Source organism: Mastacembelus armatus, chromosome 4, assembly GCF_900324485.2.
Source record: "Mastacembelus armatus chromosome 4, fMasArm1.2, whole genome shotgun sequence".
Taxonomy (NCBI): domain Eukaryota; kingdom Metazoa; phylum Chordata; class Actinopteri; order Synbranchiformes; family Mastacembelidae; genus Mastacembelus; species Mastacembelus armatus.
In genome coordinates this window covers 21,932,027-21,949,471 of record NC_046636.1, presented here as the reverse complement: position 1 = coordinate 21,949,471, position 17,445 = coordinate 21,932,027, and the positions used below count along the sequence as shown (strand labels likewise).

The following is a 17,445-nucleotide window of genomic DNA, read 5'->3' as shown; positions in this document are numbered from 1 at the left end:
ACACACACACGCAAAGTTTCTTCTTTAGTAGCATGTAGACACAACAGAGTTGTTATTAGAAAGAACATTAAGTGTGTTTCCACTTGTCCCACTGCTCAGTTCAAGTCGACGTCCAGTAAGAGTGTGTGTGTGGTGGGTCTAATGGCCATGATGGCAGACGATCCTGAGCACCCAGATGTCTTCTTGCTTACAGACTCGGAACACGGTGAGACTCGCACAGACATAAAGGGAAGTGGAGTTTGGTTAATGTTGACATCACACACACTCAAATTCAAATTGTGTCCATCTCACTAAACAATAGGTTTAATTGTCATTGTCAGCTTATGTATGTGACTGCATCATAGTTATGTCTGGCCATTTTCATGTTTGTAATGTTCTGCGCACACACACACACATACGCACACGCACAAAGGAGCTGACTTTGCCCTGAACCTTTTCAATGTGTCTTCATCCAGCCCAGGAAAATAACAACAGAGTCAAGTGGTTTTACAGCCATCTTTCCAGACTGTTGAGAAATCAGATTGAAACGTGAGACTTGGCATCTCACACTGTTTGTCTCTGTTGCCTAGGTAACACCTACAAGTACCAAGCGGGGAACAGGATGAACGCTTTGCTCTGGTTCAAGCATCTGAGCGCTGCCTGTCAGAGCAATAGACAACAGGTATGGAGCTGCAAAAACACACACACACTAGTGCTCGTACACAAAGTTGAACTATACCTACCCTTTGACCCATCTCACTCTTTTTCTGCCCTCCAGGTGCCTGCCAATCTGATGTCGTTTGAGTGACTAACGCCGAAGAGCACAACCGAGCAAAGGAGAGAGGGATGAGGAAACGGGCAAGGAGGATGAGGAGGAGTAGTGGGAGCTTTCACTGCCATGAGCCCTGACCACCGATTCTCCGATGCTAGCTCCGGCCTCACTGCAGCCTCACCTGCCACCACTGCCTTAACCAGAGTACACTGTGTGTGTATGTGTGTGTGTATGTTTCTGTGTGTGCTTGAATATGTGATAGAAAATTTGAATGTGTGTGTAGGGGGTGCGGAGTGACTGGGATGTATTGACTACTGAACAAGGACCTGCACCACTGCTTTTGTCTCCCACTTGCTGTGTTTTTACTGCGAGTGCTCAGCACTTCAGCGGAGCCATTTGACTTCTCCTCTCCTCTCTCACAGACTGAGATAATCCCCTCACCTTGGGTTTTTTTTTTTAATGGAGTATTTTTATTTTTGTCCCCGCTGTGCTCGAATGCATGATTTCCGCCTTTTATTCAGCTGGACACACAATCACAACATGGATACTCACAATGGACTAATCCACTGGACTCTAGAGGCTGTTTTTTTTTTTTTAATTACTCGTTTCACACTTTCAGTTGTTGATATCTTCATTCACTTGGGTTAACTTGGAGCAACAGAATTACCTGCACGAACCACACACTCACATCACATACACAGGCCTCTTTGATCGCATCGTCGTAAATGCAAGGGCTCGCAATCAAAATCCAGCAGAATTAATTCCCACACTTCCTGAATGTGTCTGGTTTTTACTACAGAACCTAACCCTTCCCTATTTTTGTCATATACTTGCTAAGTTTTCTGTATGTATACATGGGTGTTTGTATAATTACATTTAATGAGTAGCGGGAGTGAGTGGGTGAGGAAAATATTTGCTTAAAAGACAGAAATCTCTGCGTTTCACAGCGGTACGATAAACCCAGAATCTAAGCTACAATGCATTCACGGTTGGGTCGATATAAGTTAACTTCTTTTAACAAACCTGTATCTCTTTGTTCTCCAGTGTTGTCTGCTCTCTGTCAGCTACCATCAGGCAATACTTGGCTCACCTGACTCTAACACACACACACACACTCACACACACACACACACACACACACAGTCACACACACTAAACACTAAAGACTTGAAACTGTGAAAGAGTCCAAGAGAGAGCAATGAGAACTTGTATCACATCATTTTATCTCCTCTTCTGCGTGTTGCTTAATATAGTTAGAGCCTCTGGTCTGGAGCAGACATTTAAAGCTACCTGGAGCCATACAGAGTCTATTTTAATTCTTGTTTGTTTATACTGTTTTGTGTTAGTTTCTTTTTTCCTTTTTGGGAGGGATTGTGCAGTTCACAGTATTACCATGTAGTAGACTATTGCACGTTTACTTTTTTTTTGGTTGGTTTTTGTCTGTTACAGTTGAATGTTTCATTTTGTGTCTTTTGTTGTTCTCTTGCTTTTGGAGCAGTTATTTTGAATATGTCATATATGTGTGAACTTAAGTTTTTCTATTTTTTGATATCCATCATTATCTTAACCAGGACCCAGCTCAATTTCAGGTTATAACCATGTTGCATCAGATTTGGAAATAGCATAAGCACCTCATTTATAAATAGTGCCAAGTGATGTTGCTGTCACTTTTTTCCTTTAGAATGATGAAATGTTAGAAAGGATGGAGCGCCAGTGAGAAAAACCTGAGAATTACAGTTTCCATGTGCATCACAGCTGTTTCACTTAGCTGCAAATAGACTTGCTGTTTGTTTTAAAGCAAACATGATCAGGATGGTGGATGATGACAATGAAGGGGTTCATTTTGCCCAGTGATCCTTATCAAATTCTAATCTGCTTTTTACAGTAGCTGTTTACAGTGTATGTTTACACAGTAGTTCACACAAAATCAGAATCCTTTCATTGCTCCACAGACTGTAGTGTATCCACTGTAGGAAACATTGTGTAGAAAAGAGGTAGTGCCCCTAACAGTGGAGTATATTAAGCTCAGTCATTGATACAGACTGATGGGAAGGAGAGGTGAACATATCAACACTTGCAGCACTGAAAACACCTTTTATGTCTCTACTCTAATGCATTAAAATTGTTCTTAAGACAAGATACAATCCAACAATTCAACTTAGCTCATTTGTTTAGGTTAAATATGGTGAACAGATTAAAGGAGTGATGGTGGTGGTTGAACCTGTGGAAGAATTAAAGGGGAAGCCAAAGACATACAGTATGTAAACAGCGTTCTTCTTAAGTATGCATATGCACTTGTGTGCCTGTGCATACTTTTTAAACACATCGTAATGTAAGCCAGATAGCCAAATGCTTCAAGGCTGCTTTCGCTGCTGAACAGTGGGGGTAGCAAGTAACAAGTTGCATGACTGACCACATCAGGTCATGCCAGCTAGCTTGAAGTGGGAATTATGGAGGACTTATGAGCAGACAGGGATGGGAAACTACTCCTCTGTGTCCACTGAGCTATAGTAGTGCTGCAGAGTGGGGCAGAGGTGACAAAGGCTCAGAAGTGAAGCTGAAGTAACTGTTGTTTGGATGTAGTTGGCTGGCCAGAGGCAAAGAGGGCTGTGTATGTAATAAGTGAAATGGGAGAGACAGGGGTTTGGGGTGGGTGTTGCAAGACTGTTTACCTGTGATTATCTACAGATGCTGGCTGGTCTCTTTCTTTACCGACAAACAAGCTTACCGTGCTGTCATTTGTAACACGCATTAAGATGTGCAAAAAGGACTGTGGAGAATAGTAGCAGGGATGCAAACAAACCCTTTGTTGACAGTCAGCATCCCCATCACATTTCCCTTTTTTCCCTTTTGTTTGACATGTTATTAGAGAACAATGAGAGAAAAATGAAATGAAAAGGTGTGAATTCATGAGTTACAAGTTTTAAACCTAACCTGACAAAGGAGGTGTTTTAGGAATATCTTGGAAGGTTTATTTGGGTTTAACAATCTTGCTTTCAAGAAATACCCAAGATCATGTTGAACGCTTTTTTTTTTTTTTTTTTTTGAGGTTTTCTTCTTTGTAAGATGAGTTTACGTGACTGTATTTTGTAGTATTTCTGTACAGTGTATGGCCAGAATAATACACATTTGTTTAATTTTTGTTGTGTGGTTTTACTCAACTGATTTATTGAATTTCAAGGTCAATCACTACTAGCTAACATTGTTTTGGGATAAGAGTGGAAAATTCAAATTTCAGACGCTCCTCATTTAAGTGAAAATTTTTTTGGGTTATTACAAAGAAATGTGATGCCATGCTGAAAAATGTCTTTCTCTGTGGTCAGAGCCCATGTTGTTTTCTTTAAATTGATCATAGTGTCATCCAATGCACAATATTGCCCTGTATTAACTGTTTTGCGTGAATCTGCCTCCTGAATTCATTCTTTTTAACGGTCATGAAAACTGTTTTACAGTTGAGATGAAGGGTTCAACCCAGGGATGTGTTTTCATTGTGGCTATATGACGTGTTTGTCCTCTTATTTGGTAGAGAAGAGGAATCAACGTGAATCTGTGCCTCCCGTGCACCGAACAGGCATCATTCACTGGACAATGACAACCTTTGTTCAAGTTGTCAAAGGTGATGAGGGTGATGTATGAATGACCTTCACCCTTCACCTGGACCTGTGTGCGTCTGCCGTGTCATGACTGTGGTGAGCGCTGTGACCTCGTTGCTGAGTGATGTGCTGCCTGGTGTAAAGACTGAGAACCAATAAACACTCTGCCCTTTTTTTACTCCACACATCATGCTCATGCTCATTGTTCTGCTTGTTGTGTGTTTGGTTGGTTATTCAATCATGTTTGTGTTACATGACTACATACTATTTGTCAATCTGTTCCAGTCTTTAAGAAGCTACTATTTATGGGAATGACTGAAAACAGCAACTTTTGTATAACAATATTCCCAAAAGTGTACTTTTTTTTAAAATCTGCAAGCAAAATACTAAGGACAATTTACATTAACTCCAGTTGCTCTAATTGTGCTGGCATCTTTTTTTTTTTTTTTTTAGTCATCAATTTTTCTTAATGAAGTGTTACTTCATTAGTATAGTTATAGTTGTATAACCGGATTGCAGTACATATGTTAACTTTTTAATGCAAACAAAATGAACAGCAACAGATTATTTTGCAGTGATGGATCAGTAAAGGGGTCATTTTAAGAACTTTTTTTTGATACCTGAAACATGGTCAGTACTTGTTTTGTAAGTTAAACTTATACTATTGAGTAAAATACCCTTCTTTCACAGGCAATATATATTTGGAAGAGAAACCTTCCCAACCTAAATGAAACATCTAATCAAAGGAGCTGGCAGGCTTCTCCAGATTTTCATTTTTGCGTTTTGTTATTTCCTGGACATTTTTAAGCTCTGTTGGCCTTAAATAATGAAAGTAGAGTAATAATCAGTCTTTATTTGAAATGGTCACAACTTGTTAACATAAGCCAACTCTGAGATGGATTCCTAAGCAGACAAAAATCTGTTGTCTGGGGTTGCAAGTGAGAAGAAGTTGGGGACAGATATAGCATTTATAAGCATGTCAACTATTAAATAAGTTGCTTATTAAACGCTATAATATTAGTTTGTTAGTAATTAGCCAACAAGTCTTTACTGGTTTATTTGTAAATATACACCTCACCCATAAGTAGCGATTGGTGTATAAACGGATAAATGAAAATGCTGATATAACTATAAAATATGTTACAAGTGCTAAACAGGACGACTTAATGTCCAACATAATGCCACGCTTTCCATCTGCGGTGCTGTGTCGGTGTCTCACGTTATTCCTGGTGCAGCGCTGCCCCCTGCTGGTTGGATGCGGCTCCTGCAGGAGCGCCGTGTTTAGGGAAGTGGACTCGGCGGCCGGAGGAGAAACCGAAGGAAAAGGGCGGAGGGAAGGGAGCTACCGTGTGGAAAGAGAACATGATGAGCCACCGTGACTTTTAGCAACGGGATAAATGTTTACTTTCCATATGGCAGGACTTTTTACGGGCGTCTGGAAGCCGATGTGAGCGACATATGGCCTCAAGGTGAGTCAGCTCGGGGTGTAAACAACGACGCAGCGTTAACAGTAACGTTAGCTGTGTTAGCTAACAAGGTGCACAGAGGTCCGCCAAGAGGCTAGTCTGTCCTCGTATACAAGACCGGGTCGCTGCACAAATGATGACCTGGTAAGACAAATAATGTAGGACAAATAAAATGTCGTTGCGCTGGGCCGCCATGGAGGAGGTTTTCTTTGGTTTATTGCGATCGGTGCTGTCCAGCCGTTTTTCCCTGGTGTCAGAAAAAGGCAGAGACACCATGAAAGAGCGATTGTGTGGGGAAAGTGTGCCTGCGTGGCCAAACCTGTGTCGGCCGAGCTGTTTATGTAGCCCCGCTTGGTTAGCCTGTTGTCGGCTGCCGTGACATTGTGCTAACACACGATAACTGTGACTTAAACGTGGCACCTCCGTGTCTGAGAGCCCCCAGCAATTAAGCTCAGCCCATGTTGTAAACATGTTCGGCTTCAGGGTGCAGGTGGACTCAACAAGCAGCTCTCTAATCCATACCCCAGGGATTCAGACCGTTCGTCTCCTGCACGGTTAGTATGGAGACAGAGGTCTGCGCTCGGTCCACCGCCTCACCTGACCCCCCTCTGCACCACCGCAGGACTACACGTCCAGCTGGTCCTCAGTGGAAACACGCAGGGTCGATCAAAAGACACAGTTTCCCCTGGTACCCAGAGAGGCTGATGGGATGTTATTAGCTGAAGCGGGTTTGTTTGCATGCTGTAAATGTTGCCCCCCAGCTGTAGCTGTTTATGAATGATGTACCAGACAAAGCGTTGTTGCTAGTGTTGCAGACAATACAAGTTTTTGTGGTGCGGCGTGATTTTTTTTAATGTGCGCACACTTTTACAGAGTGCATCCTGAGGTCTCTACATATGCTGGGTAGGATTCAGTGATGCTGCAGTGCTGGGTCATCATCAGCCCTGAGGGGAAACAGGCAAAATCAATCAGTTTCCACACGGTATTATACATAATTTCATCTCCCTTTCACTCTTCCTTCTCTGCTTCTCTCTCCTCTTCCCTCCCAGCCCTATCTTGTTTCTGTCTCTCTCCCTCCAGGTGACTGCCTGTTCACTGAGATTGTAACTCAAAGCTCCCGTCCTTCAGAACAGGTTGTCCCACGAGCTAAGTAGCTGCGTGGGTAGGCGACAGGGAGTGCAGGGGCCATGCATCACGGGTAAGGGGGATTAGCTGCGAGGGAAACGTACAGCATCGGGCAAGGAGTGGGTCAGGGCAGGTCAGTGTGGAGATGAAGCTCAAACAACGCATGGTCGTGCTCTGTGCCGTGCTCCTCCTGCTGGGCCTGGCTAAGATCTTTCTTCTGGATGGAGGTGAAGGATCTGCAGCAAGCCGACGGGACCTCAGAGCATTTCGGAAGGTCAGAGTGCAAGTCCACTATTTCTGTTTGAGTTTTGTTTAGAACGCAAAGCTGCCACTAAAGAGTCTAATAAAGTAGGATGTGCAATGCTCCGGTCATGGTTGGTGTGACGTCATAATCGATAATGCTAAAGAACATTTGCAGATGTGTTTATTAGTATGCACTGTAATTATTACCCACCTTTAACAGATGGAGGCTGGTCTTTCTCTGTCCCGTGGGGCTCGCCTCACTCACACCCTCCAGTCTCCATGGGAGATAGCAAGCCAGTGGGTAGGCCCGAGAGAGGTTTACCCTGAGGAGACCCCAGAGCTGGCTGCCGTGCTCACCTCGCTTAGCACTGCCAGGATAGAACGAGCAGATGTTGGCTATAAGGGTACGCAGCTCAAAGCCCTGCTGGTGCTGGATGGGGGACAGAAAGTGGTCTTCAAACCCAAGAGGTCAGATGCATTACAAATGGGGTTGTGATTTATGCTTAAACATTTTTTTCAGATATCTTATTTCTGTTCATTCCATCTTTACTCAGATATAACAGAGACTACGTTGTTGAAGGCGAGCCATACGCAGGCTATGACAGGCACAATGCAGAGGTGGCTGCTTTTCACCTGGATAGGTGCGTAGGCATCATTATTCGAGTGCCTGACATTTACTCTTGCAGCTTCTTTGATCTTTCATTAGAGCAGTATTGTAATAATCTTCTGGTTTCATTGCCTGTCATTCTGTCCTCTCTCCAGGATCTTAGGCTTCAGGAGAGCCCCACTTGTGGTGGGGCGATACATCAACCTGCGAACTGAGATCAAACCTGTTGCCACAGATCAGCTGCTGAGCACTTTTCTCATGCAGGGTGAGTATCTGTTCATTTTTCTTCCCCTCTGATACTTCTCAAATAACCATTTTGTAAAAAGTGAGAGTTTTCAAATTTTCTGGACTGACTGTGTGGTGTTATAATGTGAACTATTTCCTTCTTTTGACTCATCTGTCCACATTCTTTCTCAGAAAGCCATTTTCATTCTCTTTGTTGATCACTCTCACTCTCTGTCTCATTCATCATTGCTATTTTATTCCCTGCCTTTCTTGGTCAGCTCACTAGACCAGGGTGCACTTCAAGTCCTGTGTATTTAAGGTGTAGCTTTATATAGATACTGTGTGATTTTGTCTAATGCATACTGATTTGATTATTTGATGGGCACATTTGTCAGAGAGGACAAGAATAAGAAATAAAGAGTGTGAAAACCTTAGATGCATTTTAATACCTTCTTCCATTTTCTACTGTCATAGATTGAACTAACTAAAAGTGAAACATGAGAACTGAATGACAAACTTCCTGTGCTGGACAGAATGCCATGCACACTACTAAAATCAGTTGCAATCTAATGTGGTATTCCAGCCATCAATACTACCACTGTTAAAGGGGAACTCCAACAGTTTTGCACATAAAGGTCAGTTTAGCAGTCATAAGGAGTACTGCTCAATGTGTGAAAACGGTTATTATTCTGTAGCTTTAGAGGAGCTATCTCCAAGCATGAGATAACAACCCACAGAAAGTCTGACTTGAATCTAACTTTTTTGTGTGTGTAATATGGAGCCTCCAGTAAGATATGCACTAATTCCTCATTTTATTTTGATCGGTATTTTTCTATAAAAATAGTTGTTTTTGAGTTTTTCACAAATTCCACAGCACAGACACTTTCATTGCCATTACTCTGTGAATAGTCATGCATTTATTTTGTTCTTCAGTCTTGTGTATTTAAGATACCTGAGGTCAATTTCCATTGTGTTGCTTTTTGTCCATGTACTTACATCAGAGGATAAGACATGGATGTATTTTCTATTTGTTAGATTCTTTTTTCACACTCTTCTTATTTCAGATGATACCAACGCCACTTACTTTTAAGTGTGAAATTCAACAATTTTTTGTAATGTTATAAAATATAATAAGACCTGTTAAAATGTCATCACACATAAAAATAGTTTTATTTTTTTAATATAGCCTATGTGTAGCAAACTCGTTGTTTAAGGTCGATATTTTAACAATAAAACACTGAAAACAGACTTCTCTGTATTCTTTTGTAAAAATTCGATTAATCGAAAACATAATCAACCGATTAATCTATTCTAAAAATGGTTGTTTGCTGCAGCCCCAATCCCTTCCATATATCGGTGTGGCTGAAGCTATTGTGGCAACCATTCATATAATTGATGATATGCAGTGATAGTTTCTGTATTTACTGATGAGGCAATATGAGCAGTCTTCATGAGCTGCACAGGTGTGACCTGCCAAACAGAAGACACCTCCTTGCACTATGAGTTAATTAATATATTTAAACACAATCAAACATAAAGTAGGTTCATGTTGTGACAGTGCAGTTTACAAATTAAAATCACTACAGATCACCATTTCAGCTGTCTGTACCACGGTATCTACACATTAGTTTACTGTTTAATGGTGAAAGTCAGCAAGGACCACTTCTCATGTTTGCTGCTCTACTTTTCTGCTGTTGCCCCACAGTGTTGTCATCATGCTTGGCATTGTGGTGTTGATACAATGCTAAGCATGATGATGACACTCCATAATGTTTTAGTGTTTATTTCTGATTCGCAGGCTGTTCTGGCGACTAATAATGTCTGTGCTGTAAGTCGCCTTGTGTTGGTGTCACTCACGGCCAATCGGTATTCAGCATGTTTACCAATACTACCCAGTATTGCATAGGCAGCAGCATAGGCAGCTAGATGGATGGATCATTTACTGCATTTCCTTACAAATGAAGTTAATAAAAAATAACTCCAGAAGAGCAACTCTTACTTGCTAAACAAGCCCCTTTCAGAGATGCACTCCTTTCCATGAAACTGAAGGCATCTGAACATGTCTGAATTTAATGACTAAATGAGAAATAACAAACTTGCTGTGTCGGGCCTAGTAACATTTACTTGTTCATTTCAACAAAGCACAAGTCAAAACTGCATGCAGTCACATTATCAGATGGGCATGCGTGATATTATGACAGTGACATAGGACATTATGCGTGAATTGGACTTTCCAGTCTCACTTTTTTTCTGTCATGGTCACAGGTTTATCTAAAAAAAGCAGCAAGGAACATTCATGCCAAAGCGAACTATGTCTGAATGACAGAAGTCATACTGAAGAACTCACCTGTTATATGTCCTATATCTGGAAAGGCCTATAGAGTCTGTAGGAGATATTTCCTTAACAGCATTAAATATTACAGCCTCATAAAGGATCATTATCTTGACTGAAAACCTGTAAAACAACCTCTGAACAGAGTTCACCTACTGTGATAGTTATTGCAGGGCAGATACTGTACATTACTAAAGTTTATAGCGTGTTCTTGTAATAGCTCATGGTGCTCATAAGGAATCAGAGGGGTGTTGCAGACTCTAAAGGTGGCTCAGAAAAGCAGTTTTTGTGGTGGCAAATGAGTCTGAACCACAGTCTGTCTCACTAAGCCAGCTCATTAGGAATTGCTGAGATCAAACTAAGTTAGCTCTGGGTTCAGATATGGCACAGACACCAAGCACACGTCAGGTTACAGTGGAGATAAAACCACACTTTACCTGCTGGAGTAATGTTGCAGGTGTGGAAACATGTATTCCTGTTTAAGTTGATATTAATATCATTATGATCTGTGGGAGAAATGTTTTCTAGGAAAAAAATTGTGATGTGATGTGTGTGTGTGCAGTTTGTAATAGCAACAGTGTCTTTCACATTTCTTCACTCTTTAAAGTGTTTTATTTCTCAAAGAACTTAGAAGACATCTTCAATGTGGACCTTCTAACATTTAGAGCTCTGCCATCATTGGTAAGACATCAGGGTCAAGTGGATTTATTTTTACAAGTATCTTTTTTTCTTCTTTTCAGGTAATAATACATGTTTCTATGGAAAGTGTTATTACTGCCGGGAGAGCGAACCAGCGTGTGCGGAGGGAGAGATAATGGAGGGGTCATTAACTCTTTGGCTGCCAGATGTCTGGCCTTTGCAGAAACACAGACATCCCTGGGGACGCACATACAGAGAGGGGAAACTGGCCAGGTGGGTGCTGGTTTATTTGTTTATAAAGCTGGGAAAAATCCTGTCACTGTCCAGTGTGTGTTAATCAGAAGGAAATGTCTATAATGGTTGTATTTCAGGTCAACAGTTGTAAAAACACTGGTCTGTACTTTCCTAATTTTAAAACAGATGTTCCACCTACACCTCTGTGCTGTAAAAAACACTTCCTCTTTGATTAACAAATGGTGAGATTGTGAGTATCCCATGATCATGATATCCTGTGAAGCCTCAGGATGTCCATCATGACTTGTGTTAATGATGTGAGCATCATTTAAAAAAAAAAAAAAAAAAAATTAGTGGGTTCCTGTACAAAGTACTGTATGTGTGATCATGTAGTCTTTTCCCAGTAACTGGTACTTCAGTATGTGAAAGCACAGTGGCTAAACTAGGCAAATATTTATTTACCACTAAGTTGAACTAGTAGAGCAGGATTTAATAGTAGTTGTGCATTGCACCATGATGTAGAAATGCTAACACAAGTTCAGAATTGAATCTAAAGGCTCAGGATTTAAAGATGATATCAAAAACAATAAAAGGTTGTCATTCGTGAATGAATATGTTATTAGAAAGCATGTGCACATGCTGTGCAGTGTTTCATCTTGTGACTTTGTCACACTCAAAGGTCATTAAACATTAAACAGAAGCTGCAGTGTGGGCAGTTTCTTTAAGAAACATCTTTTGTTTCATTTCTTGAATTTCTGTTTTCATCCCTATGTCAATTAATAAATTAACATCGACACACAGCAGCAAGGCTGAAAAAAGCATACACTGTCATTGCACACAGTGCACAAGCCAGAAGTCTCCCACACGTGTTACCGCTCTGTTTTCATAGCTACAGCTAGTGAGCTCTGGTAAAGGAGGTCCCCACAGCAGCTTTTGGTCACAAACTGAAGAGAGTATTTAAAGCTACAACTGAAAAGAAGTTGGAGGCTGCAAGAACTAAAACCAGAATCAACTATTGTGCCTTTTCAACAGAGAGCAAAAGGGACTGAAAAGTGATACCATAGTGACCTTATTTCTGCTGGACGGTTTTGTTTTCTTTGGGTGGATGCCGCTTTTCTGAAATCTGTAATATTCACCAACATTACTAGTATGTATATATTCGCCCAGTGCTAACATTACCTAAGTTACATCTGAATGAGCTATGACAGTTGCCATGGTCCTTTTCTCAAAGTTCCCTCTTGTGGGAAAAAAAAAATGACACTACTGGGTTTTCATCCGGTCAGTTCATGTGTTCTGGAGGAGTGGCTTTTAAAAGAGAAGTCGGAACAAAGGGTGTGATTTCTCCAGCAGTCTACTTTAGAAATCAGGCTTCCCCTTGCTGGCTTTTCCAGGATGTCCAGTCCTGCCTTTAAGCAGTTTCCTGTGACCAAGGACAGGGCATCTGCTAAGTGAAATTTGAATAATAGTGCAGACCAGGTGTGTAACTGGAAAGTCCTGCTCAGCTCAGCTGAAATGACATTCTAACCAACTGACCTGAATGCCATCTGACTAAAATTGCTGAAGTTTAAGTACAGATATTCATTTTCCTGGCATCATCTCTCATACACACTGCTGAGGTCAAGCCAGCATTGTTATAGGCTTACTCAACCACAGCATGTGTTAATTGAGATTCTGTTTGAGATACTACACATACCTGAAAATATTACAAATAATGTAATGTGAAAAGACTTGACTGTTCATTCATCAAGAGTATTGAGAATTATTCAGACATGCACTTTAGAGTTAGACCATGTGTGTCTGTCATCTCTCCTGAGTGCAGGGAGGACATCGCCATGGGATGAAGCAAGCAGAAAGTTCCCACACTATATTCTGTCTGCCCATGCAAATTAAGCTTTCTTTTCTCACAATTGCAATACACATTACATCTGACTCGTCTGTCATATTTTTGTATCTGCTTCCATTTTCACAGTATGTGTGTGTGTGTGTTAATCATCTAGGTGGGAGTATGATGAGAGCTATTGTGAGGCGGTGAAGAAAATGCCCCCTTACGATGAAGGGCCGAGGCTGCTGGACGTCATTGACACGGCCATATTTGATTATCTCATTGGGAACGCTGATCGTCATCATTATGAGAGCTTCCAGGATGACGGCGGTGCCAGCATGCTCATTCTGCTCGACAACGCAAAAAGGCAAGCAACTAATAGCACTTCCTTCACATCACTCATGTTTAGCAGATTCAGCTATTCAGTCATAATAATAAACAGAACACAAAGATCCACAAAAACCTCAGTAAAAAGTTTTTGCTATTTTTGTCTTAAACCACCGTAAAGCTGACTCATGGTGAACAGCCACTTCCATGAAGTGAAGATAGTGAACTGTAAATAGTTCTTTGACGTGATTTTTTTTTTTGATTATCAAAATCTGAAATTGGGAAATTTTCTTTCTGGTTTTTTTTTTTTTTTTTTTTTTTAATACAGTTGTCATGTTGAAGTGCAGCAATCAAAGAATGCTTCTGAGGTTTTTTATCATGCATGAATTGAAAAATTACATAGCAGCTTCATACTGTATGTGACCTGTTTTTCCCCATCACGTCATGGTACAAATCATATGTACTTTATCTGAGACTTCAACAATCTTCCATATATTTAATTATAGGCCCGCTTGAGTTAAGTTAAACACATTTTTAAAACAAAATGTGCTTTACCACAGTTGAACAGAAAGTTAAAAGGTTAATTCCAACCAGCAGCATCAGATATTTTTTCCAAGAGGTGAGTCATTTCCTGACTGAGCAGACTACCAGACAGTGATATGTTATACAGTACTTTATTACAGCCAAAGAATAAACTGAATCCAAAACTAACATTACCAAATTTTTGTCAACTTAATCTAATTTGTTGAATGTTGAATATGTTTGAATGTTCAGACAATTACTTCTTTCAGACAGGCTGTTGTCTTCCACTTTAATGAAGCTAAAACCACAGTGACGTGGAAAAGTATGTGAATTCTTTGGGGCTCCCTGGTTTTCTATTATTGGTCATATATTGTCATCTGGCCTTCCAGCAAGTCATAATTCCAGGCAACCACAATGTGCTTTAACTATTGACACCCATAATAATGCTGATCTTTTTTTGGCTGTATTCAACATGCCCATTGGTGTGTTGATAGCTCAGATAGCCTTAGAAGAGAATCTGCCCTTATTTTAAGACAATGTTATAAATAAATACATGTTATTTCCAAAAGGTCTACTGATTTTCATCAATACATCCATCCCACAGTAATAACAGATGATGTTGAAGCATCATGTTCAAGGAGTTATGGCTGGAGACCATGAAGAGCTGATACAGAAAAAAATCCTTGTGCCTAAATGTGTGGGAACTCTTCGCTGTCAGTAAATGTGATACACAACAAAACAATGTTACATGGAAATGGTCAAGGAAAATAGTTGTGGCTTTGAGAGGAGATCACAACTATTTGTTTTATTTTCTGTAATGGAGATCAAACAAATTACAGAAAATTTCTCACATGGGCAAAGGACATTCCAGACCCAGAAATATATTTTACAGGATTTGGTAACTTCATTCCATATCCTGTACCTGGATTCATTGTCCTTTTTTCAGTTTACTGTTCAGTACAAAACATTAGAAGGAGACAGCGTGATATGGGGACACCTTTGATGTCATTATTTGTGAAAACAAAATATGAATATAGTAAAGTTTTTTATTAAGGGCCGGGATTGTCATGATTCCCTTTTGGGACTTCCTGCCGGGGACCTTCATTTTGTGTTGAGTTCCTCTTTCCCCTGCACTGGTCCCCGGCAGCTTTACGTTAATTAACTTCAATCATTTTCACCCGTTCTTACTTTACCTTTTGTTTGGCTCCCTATGAAGACTTCCCTTTCTCCTTTATGTTTGTGGGAGCATTAATGGATGTACCACTCTGGAGAACCTACCTGTCTGCCTGCCTGTCCTCGCCAATTGCCACACACATCATCTTCAGTTTTTTCTGTTTTTATTATCAAGGCATGTCACGACCAAAATGAATGCTACAGATTGTTTTTGTTTGCTGCTAGCTACCTTTTGAGAATGTAGATCAAAACATATCACGGATTAATGATGTAAAACTGCAGACGAGTCTTCTTGTGTCCTTTTTTGATGTGTCTTGACTGCTGTACAATCTGACATCATGTCAACTGAGATCCCACAGTGTAACATGGGAATCATCATCGTACAGTCTGACAAGCAACAATCGCAAAACACTTTTAAAATTTGCAGTGTGCACCCGGCTTAAAGGAGAACTCTCCTACTTCAGCCGACTTTGCAGAGCTGAGGGTGTTGTAGATGCATTGCATTTAAAAGTATATTTTGTTGTGTGTGTGTTTGCAGTCCTCTCCAGTGCCGTGACCAGTAGAGTGGGGCTAATGCATGTTGATGGCTTCTCCTAACTGCAGTGGAGACAGCCTTCTGGCTTCAGTTTAGTGTTTCACTGTAATTTTTTAAAATGTTTTTTACTTGTTTGTTTTGCATTTTTGTCTGTGTGCAGCTTTGGGAATGCAGCTCTGGATGAGCGAAGCATCCTGGCACCACTCTATCAGTGCTGCATGTGAGTACTCAAAAAACTGTCAAATCATAGATCTTGATGATCAGATTTTGATGAGCATTTGTGGCTATAATCTCTCCTGTTTTCCCCGTCTCTGTCAGGGTCCGTGTGTCCACGTGGAACAGGTTAAACCTGCTCAGAGGTGGAGCTCTGAGCTCAGCCATGCGACAGGCCCTGGCATTCGATCCTATCCACCCAGTCTTAGCTGAGCCACACCTTGCAGCCCTGGACAGGCGTCTTTCTGGAGTCACAGCAACTGTTAAGCAGTGCATAGAGACACAGGGCCCTGATAACACTCTAATAGAGGACCGAATGAACCTCCCACACCCATAGAGATAAGGGAAAGGAGAAAAGTACAAAACAGCCGGGACTTTATTTCCCAAGCTTGGATCAAAGGGAGGCGACTTACCAAATGCCTTGGTCTTGATGTTAAAAAAAGAGAAGCAGACAGAGTAACCAGCTCGACAGGGTGGAACAAAACCTGTGTCTTTCTTCCTCCCTTGTCTCTTCCTCATTTGTCACTCTTGACAAGACTGGAGTGCTTCTTAGAAAGGAGATACTGGATTCAAGAACTCTGTCAGTTTTAGCTATATAAACTTTGTCTCAGGACTGTTGTGCACTAAAAGACAGTATCTGCTGTAAGGACCTCTCTGTCTACTACTACTGGTTTTTGACAACAGTCCTCCCTCCCAGTCCAGCTTTCCACCCAAAGTCAACTGTGAAGGAAGGTTGGAGCTCAGAGAGATGTAGACACTCAAAAGAGCAGAGGTGAAGGTGAAAATGAGCTACCAACATCTCAATGAATCCAATGTTTCAGGCTGTTTGGCGCTTATGGTCCCAGAAACAGAGAAGTGGATTCCAGTTGAATTAACTGGAAATTAAATCCTTTTTCCAGTTGAATTTGTTTTTTCTTGAACAAAATTTTAACTTTGGTTGGAGGGAAAGAGAATTAACTCAGTCCTGTTCCACCAGTGTGTATATTTATCTAATTAGTGACATAGAAATATGAGATGAACAATGAAATTTGTGGATTATAATAATAATTACAATTGAGTGAGTGTGGGTGTGAGAGTGTGGTGTGAGTGTGAGTGTGTCTGTATGTGTATGTAAGAGTGCCATATTGTGCCATAAATAAGGAAGCTACTGACATGGCAGACTTGAAGTGAGGGGAACACAGAGTTTGGGTCCATAAGTTCATCTTCAGTATTAAACTATGATCTCTTTAACTGTGCTTCTGTCATCTTTTTTTGCTTAATTTTTCAGCACTTAGAACCACAAAGTATGTTTCAACTAATTTGTTGGTGCCTTTGATGCCGGTGTTTTCATGTTGGAAAGGACTTTTACTCTTAGTTGCACAGATATTTTTGATCCGAGATGTGTTAGAGGTCATATCTGTAACACAGTGGTTATAGTCAACATTCAGTTTATAATAAGTAGTTTTAGTTTTCATCTTTCCTTGACTAAACTATCTGTGTTTAATTTTTCCAAAATTGAATTGCCTAATTCTATCATTTGAGGCACCAGTAACTTTTTTTTTTTTTTATGTCACATATTAGTCAAAGGTAAATAATATCTGTGGATATACCTGTGGGGTTTAACTTTTTGCTGTTTCTGACTAGAGTTTGTTTAATTTG

At 40.7% G+C, this 17,445-nt stretch overlaps 2 protein-coding genes across 9 annotated transcripts in view; both read left to right on the top strand.

Annotated features, from left to right (window-relative positions):
• Positions 1–4,529, top strand: part of ralgps2 (Ral GEF with PH domain and SH3 binding motif 2) — a 63,668-nt gene extending 59,139 nt beyond the window's left edge. For all 8 annotated transcript variants that reach the window (XM_026305171.1, XM_026305169.1, XM_026305176.1 and 5 more), the window contains 3 exons: positions 100–205; positions 570–661; positions 758–4,529. In XM_026305171.1, the coding sequence (XP_026160956.1) occupies positions 100–205; positions 570–661; positions 758–787 (228 nt within the window). In that variant the 3' untranslated portion in view covers positions 788–4,529. The remainder of the gene's footprint in view (positions 1–99; positions 206–569; positions 662–757) is intronic.
• A 1,077-nt stretch (positions 4,530–5,606) lies between these two features.
• Positions 5,607–17,042, top strand: fam20b (FAM20B glycosaminoglycan xylosylkinase). The gene is made up of 9 exons (XM_026305439.1): positions 5,607–5,813; positions 6,860–7,209; positions 7,399–7,646; positions 7,733–7,819; positions 7,941–8,050; positions 11,083–11,254; positions 13,213–13,404; positions 15,755–15,814; positions 15,913–17,042. Exons 2-9 carry the CDS (start codon positions 7,081–7,083, stop codon positions 16,142–16,144), a joined length of 1,230 nt encoding a protein of 409 aa, XP_026161224.1. The 5' UTR covers positions 5,607–5,813; positions 6,860–7,080; the 3' UTR covers positions 16,145–17,042.
• Positions 17,043–17,445: the final 403 nt, after the last annotated feature.